Consider the following 22328-nt stretch of genomic DNA (forward strand, 5'->3'; position numbering starts at 1 on the left):
TAAGATTCATAATCTGAGAGCTGAACAAATTGCATAGGTCAGGTAACTAAATTCTCTAAATTCTCTTAAAGATCAGCCTGTGAATGATCCTGGTAAGATACTGGAGGATATTTTCCAGAAGAATATCTGAATGGCCATAGGTTCCTCACTTCTGTTTAGCCAGGCTTTTACTTACTTGGTGTTTTTTTTAAGAATCTCCTTTAGTTTTTAAATTCAAAATTAGTTTTTATCCCTTCTGCTACTATATTATCACCTTCTGCCAATGTTCAAGACAGTTATGAGTCACAATGTGCTTCCTGCTTGGCCACTTCTAAGGAAGATGCAAACCAAAATGCACATTACCCTCCCAAGCTGATAAGAACTAGGAGGAGTAATAACTGTAGCATGATTTCGATCACAAAGAGCTGAGTTTGGAATTATTGCTAATCTTTTGCAGAAGCTACATTCCTGCCACTTAACTTTTGAGGGCCAACACAGTATATGCAAGTATATAAACATCAAAAGTGCATTTCTGGATCTGAGCACTCTTGCAAAGGTTGGAAGAACAGAATTCAAGCTTTCAGCAACAAGTCCAAAAAACAAACAAACCAAAAGCCACAACACCAGCTCATCTATGTTCACTGCTCTTCCAACCACTCCTTTGGTTTCACAAAAAGACAGATGAAAAGTTAAGTGATTTTCAACATTTAATCTACCTCCCATCACAACCCATCCCAAAGTAGGCTGTTTTTCCATTTCCATAACACTTTGGCCCGTGCACACCCAGTACTGTTCAAATAATTTCAAACTGTCTGACAAACTGAATTCTGTAAACTAAAATTAACACAGTAAATAAACACATCCAAATTCAATTAGCATAATTTATTCTGGATCCAGACTGGCTTGATGCAAAACTCAAAGTCCTGCTTAGTGGGAAGCAAACTAAATACAATACAATGCTATGACAGAAAAGTCCAATGCTACATACACTAGGGAGCTAACATACCACAAAAGGCATATTAAGTAATACTATAACCAGGGTTAACCACCTGATGGATCAAATATAGGGCAATCATGTCTTATGGTGATGAAATATTATTTTATTAGTATTGTAATGCATGTCAATAAAGACAAGCTACTAATTATTATATATCACTAGGTTATGCAAGTGTCAGTAATAAAAGAGGGGAAAACAATTCTCACTAGCTTTTGTTTGAAGCCACAAGGATAGTCTAAACACACACTTGGTTTTCAATTTAGTGAAGAAACACATAGCCACTATTTTAAAAACAGGTGTTAGTTTTAAATGTTGTTACAAAGCAGACAAGCGGGCATGTGTTTCTAAATGAAGATAGACAAAGGGTGTGTGTGCATGTGGTATATAGATATATCACACCACATACTTCTGTAGCTTCGGATCAAGGGCCATTCACTTTTGTCTTTGCTATCTGAAAACATAGTGATGCTAATAGAAAATGCTCGCTGCATAAATAGCAGCATTCTTGGCTTCACAAAACATTTCACTAGATGAGTAGATTGACTAAGCAACTGACACACTTCACAAGTCTAAATGAACTTTTCATTGGTCCAACTTCTGTATCAATACAGAATTAAGTGCCCATGGGGGGACGGGGCGGGTTTGAGCACACTTAACTCTGTGTGGGGTTGTAACCTGTGTTTAAAAGACACCATTTGATTTTTGGCACTACATTCAAGAAGGATTTTGAATTTGAAAGGCTAAAGAGATGCAAAGATGAAAACTGTCCAAAGGGAACACAGTACAAGGAAAAGCTAAATAACTATGGACGTTAGCCTACATAAGCGTCTGAAGATATGCACTATGCCTAGTTTTCAAATGCTTAAAATACCATTTTAGAGTGGGACAATATTCAACATTAGTCATACCCACAGAAGACCCACTGAGTTCAAATTGAATAACTTCAGTCTATTGATTTCAATGCACCTATTCTGATCCATTATCTAGCTAAATATCACCCAGTGTCAATAAAATCGAACCTGCTACCATAGAATCATAGAGTTGGAAGAGACCACAAGGGCCATCGAGTCCAATGGATCTCTGTCATAAAAGTCACACCCTGAATATCTTAGGAGAGAAAATGCTCCCTATTTCAATAAGAATAAGAATAATATATTTATACCCCACCCATCTGGCTGGGTTTCCCCAGCCACTCTAGACATCAGTCCCAATTTTTAGGATCCTAGTCATCCAAATGCTTGGAATTTTTCCACTCTAATTCTTGTCAATACATCAAAGGCATTTATATATTGCCTTTTTACCCAACAAGGAACCTCAAGATGATGAGCAACATAAAAACAAATAAACAAATTAAAATACACTAAAAATAATTAAACTAACAGAAGACTAAATCAGAAGATTAAGAAGAACATATTGGAACGTGACAAATCTGAAAAGTCATTAGTATCTTATAGAAATAGATTTTAAGTATTACGAACTAAACTATTTCCCTCAAACAATAGGCATTTCACATAGATTAGCCAAATACATTTATTTTAGACCTGAGGAAAATGCATCAAGTCGACAATTTTCTGAAGCTGTCTGGAGCTTAAACTGTCAGAACCACTGTAAATTCTTACTCTCTCCATGAAATGCCTTGATTGTATATTGGTCTTTGAAAAATTAGACACCTACACAGCCCTGATGTTTCTGCATCTTCCTTAAGGAAGTATATCTACTTTTAAAAGCACCAACACTAACTTCCTTCCTTTAAAACAAAAGAAACCCTGTTTCATATTCCAATAGCAGGAAATGCATGGTAAAGTACAGGTTTATAAAAATCAAACTACCATATAATTCAGTTCATAATGAAATCCTTATCGCATAACTGTCTCCATAATGGGATTTCTGCCTGCACTGAAAATATTCATATACAAGACAGCATGCTTGGAACCTGATGGCTGTCGGAACCAGTCTTCTGTACTTTAGTTGTATGCACCATGTGGACCAGTAAGCTGAATCCTTATAAGACTTATGTGTTCCAGTTTCTCAAATCTTACATATGGGGAGACCACCTGTTCTGGACTGGCTTGAAATTTCCTGGAAGGAGCTGGTCCATAGCTTGGGGGCACTCCTACAGCCAACATTGTCACTGGATGTTCAGGTAGCCTCAGTGACTAGGAATGCCTATCTCCAACTACAGCGAGCTGATCAACATGCTCTGATAACTTCCAGACTGGGTTATTGTTATGCACTCTGACATAGAGCTGCTTTTGAAAAAGACTGAAATTTCAATTAGTCCAGACCGCAGCATCCACATTACTGTCTGGAGCTCCATTTAGAATTCACATAACCCCTTTCAAAACAAACAAAAAAACAGCAGCACTGATTGCCAATTCATTTCCAGGCCGAAAGATGCTCACACATTAAAATATTAAGTGGATTGTCCATTTCTGCAAAACTGAAAATTGAGTACAAGTGTTGTGAACAAGGCCTTTTATCTAAATACTATTTCTGCAATTCAGCGATAAAGGGAGGAGGTGCTATATATATATCAGTATTTATGTATCAGTCACAGCCTTTGTATCTTTCCATCATCACTGTCCTATTCTTTGTAATGAAGTATATAAATTCCTTCCTTGGTTATTTGATGTGTTTTTACAGGATAGTCCTCCACAGAAATTCACTTTCTCCTTATAGCAATTGAGTAGAAACCATAGCTACAGTTGCTGCAGCATGCCAAAAGCTCTATACATACAAGCACTGTCTAAATCTCCTGGGTTAACAACTAAATGGGAAGAAAACATACTTATGCACAGAAACATAAGAAGAGTCTGTTGCATCAAGCCAGTGGCCCATCTAGTCCAAAATCCTGTACCCACAGTAGCCCAACATATGCCTATGAGAAGCACTGGTTCAACACTGAAACAACTGCACCATCACACCACAAAGCATGAAACGGTGAAAACTAGCCTTTAGTGTTTTATCCAAGCTGCTGATTTCCAGATTAGATGTCACACATGATCATAGACATATTGATTACTACATTCATCATTTGGTCCCCACTGCAAGGCCAACTGCAGTGCCTTTACTAAAGCACACTAGAGAAGACTCTGTCAATCTTAGTGAAATACTGAGTTACTGAAACAACTGAAGAGTTGTTTTGTACAAACATACCATCTGAAAGAAAAGGGGATGGAAACAGAACTTTTGCAACCATTAATTGATTGGCGAAATATACATTCATTGATTCTGTGAATATGGATGAGGATGTGAAATGAAAGTATTAGGAGAAGAACCTTTTTCCCCAGGAAGCAATTAATTCATCATTCCATTAATACAGGTACCCTTTCAACTGTCACATACTAACACATTGTTGCCTACAGGCCCTACTTCTGCAAGTTGCAAAACTTCATGAACTTCCTTGCAGCAGGGACACAATTCCTACTACTTCAACAAGTTGCATGAACAAAATCTGGACCTTACATACCCCTGTGAATTATATCTTTGATGGTCAAAATACTATCTCTGGAAATCACTAGCTTAAATGGAAAGCAATTCATATAAGAAAAGGTTGTACTCATGTTAGTAGTTCCCTCCACATCAGCTTAACATCTGGTTTGGCAACTAAGCAATTTTGCCACATTTTAAATTCTCCTCAGTATAACCAGTGCTTTTTTTCTGGGGGTACGCAGGTAAACATTTTGTGAATCTAAGTTTGGCCTCATTGAGGGGCAGTATTTCAATATGAGTAGGAAAATGAGAGTACCCCTAAACATTTTTTTAGAAAAAAAGCACTGAGTATAACACATACATAAAAAATATGTATACAGTACTTAATAGCTGGTACAATATTATGCAGGAGTGGGGAACCTCATTCTCAGGAGGCTGATAAGGCCCTCTAGCCCTTGGGATTCTCCCCAAGCCACACTTCCTTCCCAACCACACTCCTCACTGGCCCTGCTTCATATCTTCCTTTAGTGTTTTTGTCTCACCACAATGTGCCCATGAACTCTAATAATTGGAGAGGGGAATGTGTGTAGAAACTAGCAGGCTGCACAAAGGTAAACGTTACATTCACTGCCATGCCCACTTTGCCCCGGCCATGCCCGGCATTGGCATCTGACCTCCAGATGGTTGCTAAGAACGAACTATGGTCCTCAGACTGAAAGGGGATTCCCACCCTGACACAGCGTGTTATGTTGATATTAGGCACTTAAAATAGGTGATTGCATAGACTGCATTATAAATGTTAATGACTACATAATCTCCTGAAGACTAGAAAATGCCTCATTGATTCTAGAGCCTATATATGAGAGCAGTTGTAAATGTATTTTTTTATTGTGGTTATCTGTACTCTTATTAAGCTATGCTATTTCAGAATGTGAGAATGCTACTAATTCCAACTCAACCATCAAACGGCACAAGAGGGGGATTGGCCACTGGCATAGACACATATTGCAAGTTAGGCCTATGTATCAATCTAGATAAGGGATGCAGGTGGCGCTGTGGGTTAAACCACAGAGCCTAGGACTTGCCAATCAGAAGGTCGGCGTTTCGAATCCCTGCGACGGGGTGAGCTCCCATTGCTCGGTCCCTGCTCCTGCCAACCTAGCAGTTCGAAAGCACGTCAAAGTGCAAGTAGATAAATAGGTACCGCTCTGGCAGGAAGGCAAACAGCATTTCCGTGCGCTGCTCTGGTTCACCAGAAGCGGCTTAGTCATGCTGGCCACATGCTGTACGCCGGCTCTCTCAGCCAATAAAACGAGATGAGCGCAGCAACCCCAGAGTCGGTCACGACTGGACCTAATGGTCAGGGGTCCCTTTACCCTTATCAATCTAGATACCCCAGATATGCATATTCCAGCACATCAACAGCTGAAGAATATTCTCAATCCCTCCCCCTCCCCCCCCCAAAAGTCAAAATCTCAATAATTACATTAACGCTTTCTTTGAAGAAGATACTTCAGGAATATCTATGTACAAACCTCCCCATGTAATATACCCATGTTATAATTTTCTGTTTAGTTTATATTATTAATTGTTGGTTTTAGTGTATGTGTATTCTCCATCCTGAGACTATTGTAAAGAGTGAATTATAAATGCACACAGAAAATATATACATCTCCAAATTTCTCAGAAAGCATTACTATCCTGTGATGATAAAGTGAAAATAATGTTTGGCAAACCAAAACAGCTAGATAAGGAACTTTGAACCCTTTACAGATATTAATGAAGCTAGAAATCCCAGTATTAGCAGGCTTTTGAAGTCATCAAAAAGGAAATACAACACTTAAAGCAAATAAGGTTTTAATTAAAGTATCTCTTCTAATTGCCTTTAAGCTGCTGCTTCAAAATTCCAGTTTGCATCATACACAAAGGCATAACTCCGCAAACCCACTGAAAACATTTGTCAGCATTCATGCACCAATCCTTTACAAAAGCACAGCATTCAACCACAACCCAAATCACTCTATAATTCTCAAGACCGATAAGATCTGAGTCTCCACAGCGTCACACTCAGAATACTGAAGTAACAAAAATTACTTGGTAACAAGATCAACCCCTGACCGCTGGGGATGTTGCATAGTCTCAAACACTTACCAGGTTAATTATACCATGAGCTGCCAAGTTTTCCCCAGGGTAAAAAGTCACTTTGGGAGTCCTAGTCAAAGAATAGGCAGGCATTTAAGAGAAAATGCTACATGCTGCAGAGCTAAGCAAAAGCAGAGGGCAGCCTTTCCTGAAAATCCATTTCAAAGAGGTAATCGCAGACGCCCTCATGACACCAATCCTTCAGCTCCTCAGCATGCTAGTTTCAACATGAGCACATCCAATGCTACATACAAACGACACACACCATATCCTGTCCCCTTTGCAGTTCCTAGGGCACAGCAACTAGGCCAGCTGCTCTCCCCACCCGCACTTCCCACCCCAAAAACAAACAAAGAAAGAAATATCTACCAAGAGGAGCCCTTTCTGGATCATAAGATCATAAAAATAGAATCAGAAACATACAATTGTAGAATTGGGAGGGACCACTAGAGTCCTCTGGTCCAACCCCCCCCCCCTGCAATGCAGAAATCATTTTGCCCAACGTGGGGCCTGAACCCCGAGATTAAGAGTCTCACGCTCTAACCACTGGGCTATCCCAGCAGACCCTACTGCACATAGCCAACCAAACGCTTCTAGGGGATGAAGGCACTGTCACGACCCCGCGACGCTGCCCCGCAGCATTCTTATTTACCAATTACTTAAAACACCCGGCGGGATATCCCTGCCTGCGGATAGGGAGCGCGACCCCAACCCTCAACATTCAAGAGGGCGCGCTGCCCCTGGCAGACCCCAAAGCCACCTTGAGAGCTTAGCAGCCGCCGCCACCACCGAGCTCCCTACTCTCGGGAGGCCAAAGGTCCACCACGACAGCCAGGAAGGAGCTTCGCCTGCAGGGGGGCAACAAGCACCTGGCCCTGGGAGGAGGAGGAGGAGGACATGCCGCCTTGCCAGCCCACAGCCGCCTCTTCCAGGCTCTGCTGCCTCGCCGTGGCCAGTGGGCTCCCACGCCCCCTCCCATCTCCCCTCAGACCTGCACCTTCCGCCCCGGAACCTGTTTAACCCCCACCCCCCACTCTGCTCACCTCAACGAACCACCAGAGCAGCCCCATCCCCCAGCCCCCTCGCCGGGCCAAGCCTCCGTCTTTCGCCTCACAGCCGCCGACCTGCTCCGAGGCGCCTCCGCCCTGGCGGCCCCCTACCTTCCCCCACAGAGGCCGCCGGGCTCCCTTCCTCAGGCGAGGCGAGACCCCTTTCAGCCGGCGGCGGCATTAAGCAGGGAAGTGGGGCGTTTGTGCGTGTTTTTAATACCCCGCTTCTTCTTCCTTCGGCCCTGCTCTCTCCCTCAGGCGGCCGGTACTCACTCAAATCCGCGGAAATTCCTGCGAGAGCCCCCCGAACGCAGAGCGCCCTACGAAGCCGGACCAGCCGCTCCCCGGCGCGGTCCCGCCCTCTTTTCCTCTCGGCGCTGGAGCTCTTTTTCTCCCCCTTCGCTCTCTCTTCTCCTTCCCTCCTCAGAGGAGAAACTTTATTAGTTACCTCAGTGTGAGCTACAGGAACTGCCTGCTCTCGCGAGCCCAGGGCGCATGCGCCAAGTTCCCGCCGCCAGAGCTTGGGATGGGGGTGGGGGTTGAAGTCGGTGAAGGACTACAGGTCCCAAGAAGGCCGTGCTCCATAAGGGAGCTTCGAAAGCCCGGCTTTCTCTTGCCGAGAGGCATCATGGGAAGTGTAGTCTTCCCAGCGCCTGCCCCCGCGTCGCGCGATCGCTTCGGAGCCCGTTGCATGCTGGGATTTGTATTCCTCGTTCCGCGGAACTCAGGCTACAGGCTCGGACCTGTCATGTATTCACTAGGGTCGGGGGAGGGAAGTACTGAAACGAACTGCAGGAATGTCCCCGTTGGGGACAATGGGAGCTCTCTGAAGGTCCATAGGAAATAATGGGAGCGAAGAGTGCCAATTGGTGTAACTGGGCTCCATTGAAAGAAAAGTAAACTGCAAATAAAACGAGGCGTGGAGTCTTGAGAGCGAGTGGAATGGGTCACAAGGATAGAAATGCAATACAGATAGCTTTATCTCGCTCTTCCTGTTTTATTATTTTAACTGTCAGGTTATTGGATTTAGATTTAATATGGATTGAATTTATTCATTTTTTGCAGCATGTGCACCACTTTGCTTCTCCTTTTTTGCAGGTGGCTTAGGATTCTTTTAAATAAAATAAATGATTAGACGGTGTTGACCATGTACACTACCTTGCTCTCCATGGAGAAAAGGTAGGAATTAAATTTAGTAAATAATTATCCCCCTTACATACATGTTCATTAACTAAGATAAGATAACATTGGTCATTACATTGACTAACATAACTAAATCAGATAAATATTTTGCGCCAGCCATAACAGGCTTTGTAATCATGATGGGATATAGGAGGTCTGACATCAAATAACTGGGATTTATCCATTATTCCTGATTCCGATACAAAGATTGTATAAACATTGTTTGCAGTTCAGTGCATAAAAACTGAACCATAAAAACTGATAGATTTTTAACTCTTGCTGAGCATGTTTCAAAGCACACTGTGTTGGTCAAAGGACAGAAGATACCATGTGGTTGCAGTGCTTTCATTTATTAGGCCAAATTACATTAGGGTAGGAGTCTGCATGCTCTCTTGCATAAGCTGATGCAATAAAATGTATCAATGTTTAAACAAGTTCATAACTGCAGAGAAGTCTGAGTAAATATAATTTTAAAAGTTCTCCTTTGTTCTGTGTTTTAAGTCAGAAGTCTAGTAAATTCAGGCATTACCTCATAAAACTTTGAGAGACCAATAATTGTTCTTTCCAATGGTGTCATAAAACCACTTTTACAACAATCAATTTTAAATTTGCTTCCTTTGGAATAGTAGGGCTCCCCCCACCCCCTTTTCAGGCTTAAAACGGGGGGGGGGGTGGATTTCTAAAAGGCCTCTTCTATACTCAGCTCTTGCATGAAAATACATCTTTGTTGTAAGGAGGCTTTCAGTAATCACACTTCATAATGAAACAAAAGCTGTAATCAGAATGCAACAATGAATGCTGAAGTCAGCTGTGAACAATGGTTTGCAATTACCATGGCAACATTTTCTACCAAACCCATGAAGGGTCATAGAGCTTGCTCCTTTCTCTGTGAGAAAGCAGCTTTTCATGCATTCACAATTATTCAAATGTTTTAAATTATCTTTCAGTAAAAGTCCCAGAGTCACACCATCTAATAGTGTATCATGATTCATGAAGAAGTGACGAAACTTTCACCCACAATGTCTGTCGTGTGCCAGCAAAACTTGCATTGTATAATTTACACAATGGAGAATGCAGTACTCTTTCATAGTTTGATTACATATAACTCAAGTTTGACAAGGCACCATCCTGATTCCTAAAGAGTGCCTGATAATGTCTTGGCAGCTACCATCGTGGCTGCTGATCTTTGATTCCTTCTGTGCACATTTTGTGAAATGCTCCCATTTGACTTGATTTGAATGTACTGTTCTGTTTCTGTTGAGGATGCCTGGGCTGCCCCCCTCATTTCACACATTTACAACATTTACTGGACATGTTTACTTAGAAGCAAGTCTTACTGAGATTTCTACTAAGTGTGTTTTGGATTGAAGCTGTAGGCTTCAACCCTATGGTGGGGGCATGGACGTAGCCAGGGGGGCAGCTGCCCCCATCTAAAGCAATAAAAATACATGGCAAAATGAGGTTCTGCCTTCCCCCACCCCCAACAAAAGGCCTGTCCCCCTAACAAAAATCCTGGCTATGCCCATGGTGGGGGGAAGGGAGATGACAAATATTTAACCCCCCCCCCCACAACTTTATGTATCATTGGAAACACGTGGAAGGAGAAACTTAGATATGCACACAACTGTGTCTAATTTCCCCCCTAATTTGGGACTGTTTCAAGGGACTGGGAGACCTTTGCATCTAAGCTGCTTCTTGGCATGCCCATGGAATGTGGGTTGTGTGTGGTTTTTTTACCCTTCTGACATCAGAACTTCCAACACTGGTTTCAGCAGAGCTTCAAAGGGTTCAGCGACTGAGCCTCTGACATCTCTATTCTATGGCTCCTGTGGTCCTCCACCCCGTCCTCCAGGGGCCATAGGATTGCACCCTGAGAGTACCTTTGAGCCCTCTCACGGTTTTCATTTTTGTGATTCTGCATCTAAGGAATGTGATGGGACCTAAGCAACTGGCTGTTTTTAATATACAGTACCGTGAGAAGTGCCAGTGATGCAGCTTGGTTAGAATATCACTGTAGGCCTATTGGGTCCTTTGCAATATTTGCAAATATAATTACAGATAGCCTGACGCAGGAACTGGTGAAACGCTCTACATTTATGCTGAGACATAAATATATTCAAGCTTGTGACAAGACAGATTTGCCTCCAGGTGAGCCTGCAGGGCAGCTACAAATGTTAATACTGTTGCACACCACCCCTATCTCCAAGCGGGGTGAGATTCCAGGGGTTCCAGGCTTTTACCCAGAGTTTGTGTTCCTTTTGGAATGAGGAAGTCTTTGTGATATATATAGTTTATTTACACATATATACAACCTGAGTCTGCGATGGAGGGCTTTGCAGTGTTAACACCCCAAGACGGCCTTACTTCGCCCAAAGCTGCAGACTTGGATTCAGACAGAAATCAATCGTTTCTCTCTCCCCCCCCCAACATGCTTCTCATCTTGCTGCTTTCCTTCTAGCTCACATGACTCCTACTCTCACCCCACTCACTTGCCACCTCATACAGAGCCACTCCCTTTGTTCCCCTAATGGCCCACCACCTCACCAGGAAGCTAGCTTGGCTATTCCAGGAATTAGAAGGGTCTCAGCATGCAGCCTGCTCCCCAGCCCACAAACTCCTAACACTGCTTTCTTTTCTTTTTGGCCTCAAAGCACTGACTCGATCCCATAGGCTAGCCAGTTCTTGGGAGCTCTTGTTTATTTTTGTGGTGTCATGTACCACCAGGGGTAGGAAATAATAGCAGCTTATTCACTGTTGCTGCAACATGCATCTGAGGAGCACATTTAGCAGTCCTTTTTTTCTGGGAGGATGCAGGTGGACGCATACCCCTAAACATTTTGTGAATCTAGGTTTGGCCTCATTGAGGGGCAGTATTTCAATATAAATAGGAAAATGAGAGTACCCCTAAACACTTTTTTTATAGAAAAAAAAGCACTGGATAAAAGCATAAACTAACACCACTGCACTTCCTTCCTCCATAACATAGACGTTCGTCTGGTTACTTTTTTGTTCTTCTGAATTTTGTATTCCCTTTGTTCCTTTCCTGTTGTTCGGAAATGTTTATTATTCTATACAGTACGATTCCGGTAGGAAGAGTATACATAGTAGCTTATCCGCACACAAGCAACTGTGACCTTCAACTTAGCCATGTTATTTGTTTTGGATGGGAGGAGCGTTGCCATGTCATTACAGGTAAAGGGCTTCCCCAGGTCCATTCTTTTCAAACAATGACATTTCCTTGAGTCATTTTATCATAGCCATGTCAGTGAAGTTCTGCTTATGGCCATTCTTTCTTTCAGCTCAGAAGTTCCCTCAAAGGGCGCAGTCAATTCAGAGCCTGATACTTGTGCATTTATATCCCATTGGTCAGGTTGCCTGCAGTTTGGGGGTTGCCTACAAGACAGTGTTTCTTTTGTAGTAACATTACCACTTCCCTAACACTGAAACAACAGTATTTTGGGAAACAGAAAAGTGTGTTTACTTTTCCAGTACCACGACCATCAAATCATCTTCTTCTTTTTATTTGGCAACCACTCATAGCCGAGTAAGATTGTCTTCCATAAACATGGTTTTAGCAATGAGTCCGTAAGTGACTGTGGAGGCCAATTCTGGATCCACACATCCTTCCACAGTGGGGACATTGGTTTCCGGGCAGGAGTTGATCATGGTGAGGGTTGGTCAAGTGTGCCTTCCTCTTAGCATGTTTCTCCCTTGTGTCCTGAGTTCAAAGCCCATGACACCTTTGGTAAAGGCTGTTCTCCAATTGGCGCACTCGCAGGCAAATGTTTCCCAATTGTTGATGTTTATACTACATTTTTTTAGATTTGCCTTGAGACAGTCTTTAAACTTCTTTTGTTGACCACCAACATTACGCTTTCCATTTTTAAGTTCGGAATATCAAATATTATGGCTCCAATAAAATCTTGCTTTTGGTTTAGTTAGTGACCAGCAACACAACTCCTCTGTATACTTGCACATTATATTTTATGACCTTTGGACATGATCCAGCCAATGTTCAAAAAACTGCTGTTAATACTAAAAGGCTCTGATGTGTGTACAGTCTTTTGCTGTACATCTCCAGAGATTAGAACAGCATAGAAGGTGAAAATGGTTCAAAGAACAAATAATTTAGCACTGCAGTAAGTGTCAACTCTCCGTTACACAAAACTGTGATGTTCTTCTATTATTATTATTATTATTATTATTATTATTATTATTCATGTATTTGACAGGACTTGTGCCATGGAATGGTATTAGGATACCTGCAAAGCTCATGTCCTTTGGATGAGAAACACTAAAGTTGCAGGCAGCCAAATATTGGGTGGCTGTCCCTTTGAAATTGATGGGGAACAACAACAAAAATGAAGTGGGAAAAAAGAACAAATGCAATTTGTTTTAAACAAAGGAAACTTTTAAAAAAATCTGCTACGTTAGTACAAGGTAGTTTTTAAATTCCACATTAAAAGCAACCTATAAGGCACTTAACATGCCTCTGAAAAATAAGGAGCAATACATTTAAATAAATGGCCATGTTCTTACCTATATCAACTTTATAAGGTTGTAATTGTAATCTGAGTACACACTGACAAGTTTATAAAAAATCCACCTGGCTTTCACAACAAATATGACTCAGTGAAGGTGATTCATGTAGAAAATGAAGTAATGAATGGTTCAGTTTACCAGTGTTATTTTGGTGATAGACAAGGGGTGTGGTTTACCCCAGCAGTTGTGAAGGATATGCCTCCCCCCCGCCCACAATTTTATACTTTAAATGGTGCGAGCCTATAAATGTTCATTCAGAAATAAATCCCATTGTGTTCAGTGGGGCCTTACCAACCAGTAAATGTGCATTATGAGGTTGCAGTGGGAGTTATTTCTAAGGGAATGCAAAAAGGAGAAACTAGTTCTCAAAAATATCAACTAATAAAATGAACTCAACATGTTTCCGGATTCACGCTCCTTCCTGAGGTGCAGTCTTAAACTTTCAACTTTTATAGAGCAGCTGAAGCAGCCTGCACCAATACTGCTGCCTATTTAGTTCCAAGCGGGCCTCAACAATTTGACTAAGGTTTAATTTCCACACCCCCAAAAGGCAGTATATGAGTTTATTAACTTAGTATATATTTTGTCACCACAGTTTCCCTGAGAAAGAGAATAGAAACAATAATGGAAATAATGAGATTTCTTTCTGCAGAGATAAATTTATGACATCGACATTTTTCCATTTTGTTCTTTTCTTTTGGTGAAGCTCTGACATTGGGACTGAACTCTTTGTTTGTTTATAAATACAGAAATATCGTTGACAGCCGCCAGCAATTACATCATGTTTCCTATATTCACCCACACTGACATACTGACCTATGCTTCCTGTAACACCCACGTTTTGACTCTGTGGGTATTTGTATTATTAGCAGATGCAAATTGTGATTCTGACCTTTGCTGTTCTTGATGCATGTGCTTAAATTTAAAGGACAGAGTTGAAATTTGGTAGACAATGCAGGTATGGAGGTTTTGGGTTGTGTGTGTGTTGTTTGTTTGTTTTTGCAGGATTTGTGATTCCATGCTGTTTTTCCTATTTCTTCTTTTTTCCTGGTTAGATTTCTTGAAATGACTTCTGTATCTTGAACTTTAAATTATTAAAATTATATCCTGCACTTTTCTCCGGGGAACCCCAGGGTGTTTACTTACACACACACACACACACACACACACACACACACACACACTTTTAAACAGTAGGACAACCATTTTACTGCCTTTGCACTTTTAGGCTTACAGGCAACTGTGCTCTGTCCTCACAACTGACCACATGTAAGGGATTGCATTAATTGGCCATTAGCTACGGTTCTCCAAATGAAATAGTGTGTTTTACTCAGCCTTCCTGCACATTAGCTTCCAAACTGAGGTTGCTGCTCTTATCTAATGGGCCAGGAACACTTTGATATTTTACAACAAAGTATGCTTTATTCAGCTGGGTCATGAGTAAGCACCAACCACAATCTTCTGTATTTTTCTGTAACAACTCCACAGAAGCGCAGGAAGACAAACTCAAGCTTACAAGGCAGAACAATAAAATCATAGAACTGAGGAGTTGGGAGGGTCATCTAGTCCAACCTTTGCAGTACAGGAATCTACACGACAGGTGGCCATCCAGCCTGCGTGCTGTAAAACCTCCAATGAAGAACAGATTCTCGTGTGAGTCTGTTCCACTGTCAAACAGCTCTTACTGCCAGAAAGTTCTAGATACACGTAGGTAGCCATGTTGGTCTGACGCAGTTGAAATAAATAAAAAAATTGTCCAGTAGCACCTTAGGTCTCTAAGGTACTACTGGACAATTTTTTTTAATTTTGCCAGAGAGTTCTTCCTGATGTTTTAGTCAGAATCTCCTTTCTCGAAGCCATTGATTGGGTCCTGCCCTCCAGAGCAGGAGAAATTAAGCTTGGTCATATTCCATGTGGCAGCCCTTTAGATATTTGAAGATGGCTGTTGTATCTCCCTCTCAGTCTCCCCGGCTAGACAACAGGCTTATGCCACTATGTCATTGTTTGTATCAGCAATGGCATGTTAAGAGCAGGCACACATGCCGTGTGGGGTGGCAGAGAACAAGAGGGTGGATGCCACCTCCCAAAATGACCTTGACAGTCATTGACAAGATGACTGGTTAAAGCAGCTTCCAGGAAAACTTTCACAGCCCTGAAAATAATGAACCAACTTGGCCACACCGTACAACCAAACGAAGGCAAGGAGATGTGCCGCCAGACTTTCACATGCTGCCTTTCACATGCAGTGTGACAGAGGATAGTCCTCTGTTTGAATGACTTTTAAAGGACCTTCCTTCATTTCATGGTGCCTTCCAGATGTGGCTGGGCTCCAACTCCCATCAGCCCTTGACCAGCAAAGTTGGAAGTTGTAGTCCAAAGACATCAGGAGGAAGCAGGGCTGGTAGCCACCCTAGTCACACACCCATCCAGTTCACATAAAGGTAGTGGGTAAGAGATCTTATGGGGAACATCAGGTTCGCTCCCTTGGGGAGAGTCTGGAAAAAATACATGCATGAACCCCACAGCCAATGGTAATAAATTTATTTAGAATTTTAAAAATCAGGAGGACGAAAGGAAGAAGCAGAACACTACATTAAGAAACCAAAAATAAAGAAAACATTGTTCATGAAAACCGGAAGCCTGTTTGTAAGTAGCAAGGTTAGGTTGGATAACTTTGAACCAACAGGCTCCTTTTATTTTACTCATCATGTTTTGTTCATTTGTCCTCTCTTCCTGTTTTATTCTTAATAAAACTTCATGCGATTTGACTGTTGGGGTCTGAAGTATGTTTATGCCAAGCATTCTTGTGATCTCCCATGTGCCTAGCCACTGGAAGCATACTATGTGGGTGAAAGAGTGGGATTCCAAGGGGAAACAACAGGCTGTGTTGAATTGCAGGGCGGGAAAGGCACCTGGGTGCTAGGCCTGTTGTTTCTGATAAACAGAGAGGGATTTAGCTGAGAAGTGCAGGGTGTGGTGTCTCCAAGTCCCTTTGGAAGCAGTTGCTTTGACCTCCCAGAATTCACCTCACCTGGGAGTTGTCGGGTTTAATAAGGAGTGTGGTTCGGGTTACAACTGGCAACCAGCAAGGCTGGGAATAAACAGGCTCTCCTCGCCTCCCCCTTCCATTACCGGAATAACTAAAGGTCCCTCCAGAAATCCATTTTCTTGTGCATTCAAGATGATTTGTGCTCCTGATGCTATTGGGGCAGCTATATGCAACCCTACCTTCCACACTGTTTGTACCTGCAAAAGTTTTGAGGCAGTCACGCTGCTTTATTTCCAATCAGTGCACATAATATCCTCAAACGTTTTATAGCACACCAATGTTCTGGCTTGTTCTTGTCCTCTGGACAGTGAAAATGTGGTAGAACTGGAGAAGCATAACAGAACTAAAGCAGAATACATCCACCACTATTGCACTGTTACTGTTTTCAAGAACATATTGCAGATTACAATAAAACACCTTCCTGGTGGGGCTCTACAGGCAATTTGAGATAGAGCAAGAGCAAAGCTATAAGGCCATACATTTAGATTATGTCTCAGGATTTAGACAATGTTGGTGATTCTGGCAGAAGAATTTAAGTATAAACTAGGATTGTTTGGGGTGCTTGATCTCCAGTTTCCTGGTATGGAGGTGGCTCTTGCTTTTATTTGTACAGTAGCCTGTGCAATGGGATGAGGGCTAGACTAGGTGGGGTTACCTGACACTTTTATGTGAGCAACATTAATGGCTTCCCGAAATCAATAATGACTAGATGTGCTGTAGTGCACCTGGCTGAAGGCCAGCTGGGGAGAGTGGAAAAAGAAAGCTCTCTAAAATGCCACGCACACGGCTGTTTGCATCCATGTGGGAGGAACGGTTCATGCCCTTCATTTGCTAGTGGGCACCAGATTGGTAATTTGAAGCTACACCTAAGCAATTGCAATCTATTTGCAGCATTTGCCACAGGAAACAAGAGTACAATGCAAATAGGGATTAATGTCTAAATGAGCTGAGCATGAGGGAAGGGTGCAGTTTATTCTCTTGTTATGCGAAATGTGATCACCTGCCTGACCAGTGCAGGCCCTTAGACGTATGATATTAACACTCCTACGCATATGCTAGGTGTCAAAATGAGTCCTTCAGCAGAGCTGCCCAGAGAGTGCTTGCTGTCTCTTACGATGTTGGGAAAAGAAGAGAAAAGGTCACATAGATTGGAACTGATGGTATGCATGCTTTCAAAACCTGCATTCAGAAAGAGGCAAGAGTTAGCACTCAAGTTTCTATCTATGCTATTTAAGAAGTCAATGTAACAATTTTGTTTTTCAAATGTACAAAGTGCTCCCTTCCTGACTTACCATGCTTTTACAGCTGGGCTTCTTAACTCCAAACCTTTGAGTAAGTCTCTCTGTAGTGAACTCTTCCCATTTCCCATCTATCTGACACTGTGCTTTGATTTCATACTTAACTTCACGTGTCTCCTTTAAACTGACAGGACTCCGTTCGGCAGTAAAAAAAGATATAATTGGATCTGCATGTTTGACTCTCTGAAATGACACAGAGTTAAATTGTTATTTGTCAGCATCTGTGAGCTGAAGGTACTCAAAAACCTCCACCAATAAAATCCTAATTCAAGGTACAGCGGTACCTCGGGTTATATACGCTTCAAGTTACATACGCTTCATGTTACAGACTCTGTTAACCCATAAATTTTACCTCGGGTTAAGAACTTTGCTTCAGGATGAGAACAGAAATTGTGCTCCAGTGGCGCGGTGGCAGCAGGAGGCCCCATTAGCTAAAGCGGTGCTTCAGGTTAAGAGCAGTTTCAGGTTAAGAACAGACCTCCGGAACGAATTAAGTACGTAACCAGAGGTACCACTGTAGATCAATCTCTTTTTACCTAACTGGTCTTCCTAGCTCCCATTGTTTTTCCTTTGGGTATGTACACATTAGTAGCTGCACAGGCAAGCAAGGTGGCCACTCCCATTCCCTTGTGCATTTCATGTTGCATTTGCTATACACAACTAGAGAGCAGGTGATGGTGCCTTCATATTATCCGATTTGTTTACCTGCAACTGTACACCCCCCTGAACTCCAGTTCAAGGAAACTGTCATTCTGACATGTGGAATGGCTGTCTGAACTGTATACACCTCAACCAATCTGTGACTTGCATTTTCAAGTCAGAAGGAAGTTGGTTTAAGGAGAAAGCACCCAACAGAAGTATTTATCAAGAAGCTGCAGGATACATATGAGTTGAATCTAATGCCATGTGTACTTGACTTCAGACACCAGAGGTGGGAGTGCAATGGAGCTGGAATGGCAATACATACATACCCTTTGTCTTACCTACACCTGCTGAACTGCTCAAGTCTACCTGACCATTAAAGGGGTAGGATCCCTATACTCCTTGGTCACCCTAATGGGGAGTTGCACAAGAGCACTTCTGCCCAGTTTTGCAAGTCAGCCTTAACACTATTTCCCTCCTCCTTATAGCAAAAAATGCCAATGACACTATCTTCCTTGTGGAAATTTATTGTTTTCAGGGTGTAGCCTAGTTCAATGTTTTATTCATCTCCCTAAAGATTGATGGTGGCCCAAGTTAGAGAGAACCACAGAGACACTTTTCTTACCTGCATGTAAAAACTGTAGGCTGAAGCATCATGTTTTACTGCTTTTATCTCAAAGAAGAATCCATAAATGGAAATTATTTCTGAATGGTACCTTGGCTCCTGAAGTAACCAAGAGATTTTTTTTAATGCATTTTTATCCCAGTTAATTTCAAAGTTATGTCAGCAAAAAGATCTGTAAGTATTGTGAGAGGGCCATTAAGAGAAGTCTGGATTCAACAGAGCAGCTGACCTAGTGACCTCTAAGGGGAAGGACCGTGGGAACATCGCAAAAGACTGAACAGTTGCCCATTGCTTGTGAGTTACTCTGTAGGTATGGACAAAATTCACCTCGCTAATTCTTGCCACAATTTTGCCTTCCCATCCCCCCAAGTTCAGTCTGTATTTATTTATTTATTCAATTTATATACCACCCTTCCTCCTGAAAGACCCCAGGATGGCAAACATATCAACAATTGGAGGAAATGGTAAAAATGTTATAAGAACAGTTTAAAACGTTATCTCAGTCAGTGATTTCAGAGTTGGCAGCAACGGTATCTTTCAGCCAATTTTAGCATATATATTAAATCCTTTCTCTTTCTTTCTCTCATATTCATGCATATCCCTCCCATTGTCATGTTAGGTTATGTGAAATGTTTTGTCAGCAGACGGTCTCCTGCCCTCCATCCTGTGTAGAAATTCTTCACGTTTTAATAGTGACCTACCTGTGTAAGTACCAGACCAAATCTCACTGCCTGAGTGTTAAAGTCTCTCTGAAATACCATGTCACCACCATTCTCTAGCTGAAAGGAAAAGAAAACTTCATATAGAGTTCAATTTTTTTCAATAAAACACAGGTGCCAATTCAGTGCTTTAGCCTAACATGGCTGGTTCCCATGTCTAGGAATTAGGTATACAACCTGTTTTGGAGGGATTGTAGTACTCCCCCTGAAGGAACAAGCTTGTTGTCAGGAAATGCTCCTGGATTCCAGCTAGACACTGGAGTATCAAGCGGATTCTGTGGCCAGGGATGCCAATGCCCAGCTTAGGCTGGTTCATCAACTATGACCCTTCTTGGCCTGGGACAGTCTGGACTCAGTTGTCCATGTTATGGTGACTTCCTGCCTGTACTACTGCAATGTTTCCTACATGGGGCTGCCCTTGAAGATGGTGTGGAGGTTGGAGCTAGTACAGAATGTGGTGGCCAAGTTGTTAAGTGTGGCAGTCTGAGAACTGTAGCTGTTTGAGGGGAACGGAGTCTCTGAACAACCCTCAGCTTCCCTCAACAAACTAGTTCCAGGATTCTTTGGGGGAAGCAGTGACAGTTCACACCCGGGACATCATGCTTTTAATGCATGCATTTTAACAAGCGATGTCCAGGGTGTGAACTGTCATGGCTTCATCATTATTGATTCATCATTATTTTCTGCAGACAATGTTAGAAATTAGATCCATGCTTCCATGTACACTTCTCCACTGTGTATCTGTTTTCAGTGTCCGACCTGAATGACAAGCCTCTACACACTTCAAAGCAGGCCTGGATTTTTATAGGCATAGACATACTGTATTTTTCGCTCTATAAGACACACACTAGACCATAAGACGCACCTAGTTTATGGAGGAGGAAATCAAGAAAAAAAAATATTCTGAATCCCAGAAGCCAGAACAGCAAGATGGATCGCTGCGCAGTGATGCCTCTTGCTGTTCTGGCTTCAGAGAAAGCAACACAAAGCCTCTTCAGGGCAGGGGGAGCGTTCGTCCCGCTGCCCTGAAGAGGTTTTGCACAGCTATCCCAGAAGCCAGAACAGCAAGAGGGATCACTGTACAGCAAAAGCAGTGATCCCTCTTGCTGTTCTGGCTTCTGAGATAGCTGTGCAGCCTGCATTCGCTTCATAAGACACACACACATTTCCCCTTACTTTTTAGGAGGGGGAAAGTGCATCTTATAGAGCAAAAAATATGGTACTAGGAAAATATACCAGAGAAGAAAACTGTGAAGTTAAAAAGACCTAAAAAGAACTAAAATCCCCCCATTTGCTCAGTATAGTAAGCATACCAACTCACTGCATGGTAATGATCAGACAAGATCCTCGTCAGCCACGGCAGAGGAAGGAAGTTAATTTCCCAGAGTTCCTCCAGATGCCTGCCTTTGGGAAGAAGAAAGGAAAATGAATTATTATTAAATTTCTGGTAATCAGAAAACAGAAAAGAGATGTCACTGCACCTGCTGAGTCTGATATTATTGGTGATGCACTTGCAAGGCTTTGCAGGCACAACACTAAAAGCAGGAAGAGTTTTTGGAAAGGGGAGACGCAGCAAGAATGCAAAAGGGAAGCCCAGGCATGTGAGCTGGGATTTTAAGGCCACACCTTGTTGAAGAATATGAGCAGCTAAGAAGCTGTGAGGTCAAAGCAGAGAGAGGAACTGATGAATTCGTCAGGAGAGAACGGGTTGCAGAAAGACAGAGAAAGGGGTGGCCCTGACCACATCATCATGTGCCCCTTCAATGTACCAGCCTCATGGGAATGCAAACCCTCAACAGAAAAAAGAATCCTACCCCTGGTATAAATCTCCCACCCACCTGTCTAGCTATGGCACCATTCACTTAGTTCAATCACTACTTTGTCCAAGTTGACTCTCCTTTATACGTTCTACACAGTGCCCCTTCCTGCTTCTGCTCAGCATTCCGCCAAAATTAAAAACTGTCAGATAAAGTTTTCTTTTTAACAACCATGCACAGATCCTCAATTGTTTCAACAACTGGGATTTGCACAGTTTGCAGGGGTGCCATTCCTCCTTCCCTGTGCTTCTGCAGGCCAGACACAAATGCCAAGAATCAGGTTTAACAACATTTGGCTGGGTTTTACATTAACCTGCTTTTTGAGATGCTCACAGCACAATGAGGAAGAAATTAATCTGGGCTCTCGTCTTTGTTACTGCTGCCGAAGAATGCAGTGCTGTTTGCGTATAGCAAAGTATGCATTTCAGTTTCATGGCCAGAAATGGCTTTGCATGATGTCATCACAGTCTATTCAGGCTGAAAGAAGTCAATGTAACATGGGCTTGCTATTGAAAGCAGCTATTGTTCCAAAACAAATGTACTGACAAAGTGGGTGAATCAAAAAGATTTCTTGTTAAATGTGGTTTCTTTTAAAGGGCGCATGACAATAAGCTTCCATTCTTCTTTCCCTCTCACATCGCAAAATGTACAAAAAGTGCCTTTCACGTAGTTGGTGCTGGATAAGCATTAAATAGTGAGAGGCATTACAACAGAAAGTAGAAACTTCAATGTCTGCACTTGGCTACTGCTTTTATTAGGGCCAACCAACATGTCACAAAAATGTGGCAAGCCTTTGAGTTCTCCAAAACTCTCCAGGCGAAAACCTTCTCCCATCCCTATCACCTAAACCAGAAC

The 22328-nt window shown here is 42.3% G+C and overlaps 2 protein-coding genes across 12 annotated transcripts in view; both read right to left on the reverse strand.

Moving 5' to 3' along the window:
• Positions 1-8287, reverse strand: part of PLEKHA1 (pleckstrin homology domain containing A1) — a 37032-nt gene extending 28745 nt beyond the window's left edge. For 4 of the 11 annotated variants that reach the window (XM_083506210.1, XM_083506220.1, XM_083506216.1 and 1 more), the window contains exon 1: positions 7873-8128. The gene's annotated coding sequence lies outside the window, so the exon portion shown is untranslated. The other 7 variants (XM_083506215.1, XM_083506219.1, XM_083506213.1 and 4 more) reach the window with 6 other exon arrangements.
• Positions 8288-17325: 9038 nt separating this feature from the next.
• The window catches only part of BTBD16 (BTB domain containing 16), a 28026-nt gene continuing 23023 nt past the window's right edge, over positions 17326-22328 (reverse strand). The window contains exons 13-17 of the mRNA XM_083506168.1: positions 20978-21060; positions 19639-19716; positions 18938-19036; positions 17665-17853; positions 17326-17551 (exon numbers count right to left, since the gene is read on the reverse strand). Of these exons, the coding sequence (XP_083362294.1) occupies positions 17483-17551; positions 17665-17853; positions 18938-19036; positions 19639-19716; positions 20978-21060 (518 nt within the window). The 3' untranslated portion in view covers positions 17326-17482. The remainder of the gene's footprint in view (positions 17552-17664; positions 17854-18937; positions 19037-19638; positions 19717-20977; positions 21061-22328) is intronic.

Source organism: Podarcis liolepis (genome assembly GCF_965112155.1).
Source record: "Podarcis liolepis genome assembly, chromosome: 5".
Classification (NCBI taxonomy): Eukaryota; Metazoa; Chordata; class Lepidosauria; order Squamata; family Lacertidae; genus Podarcis; species Podarcis liolepis.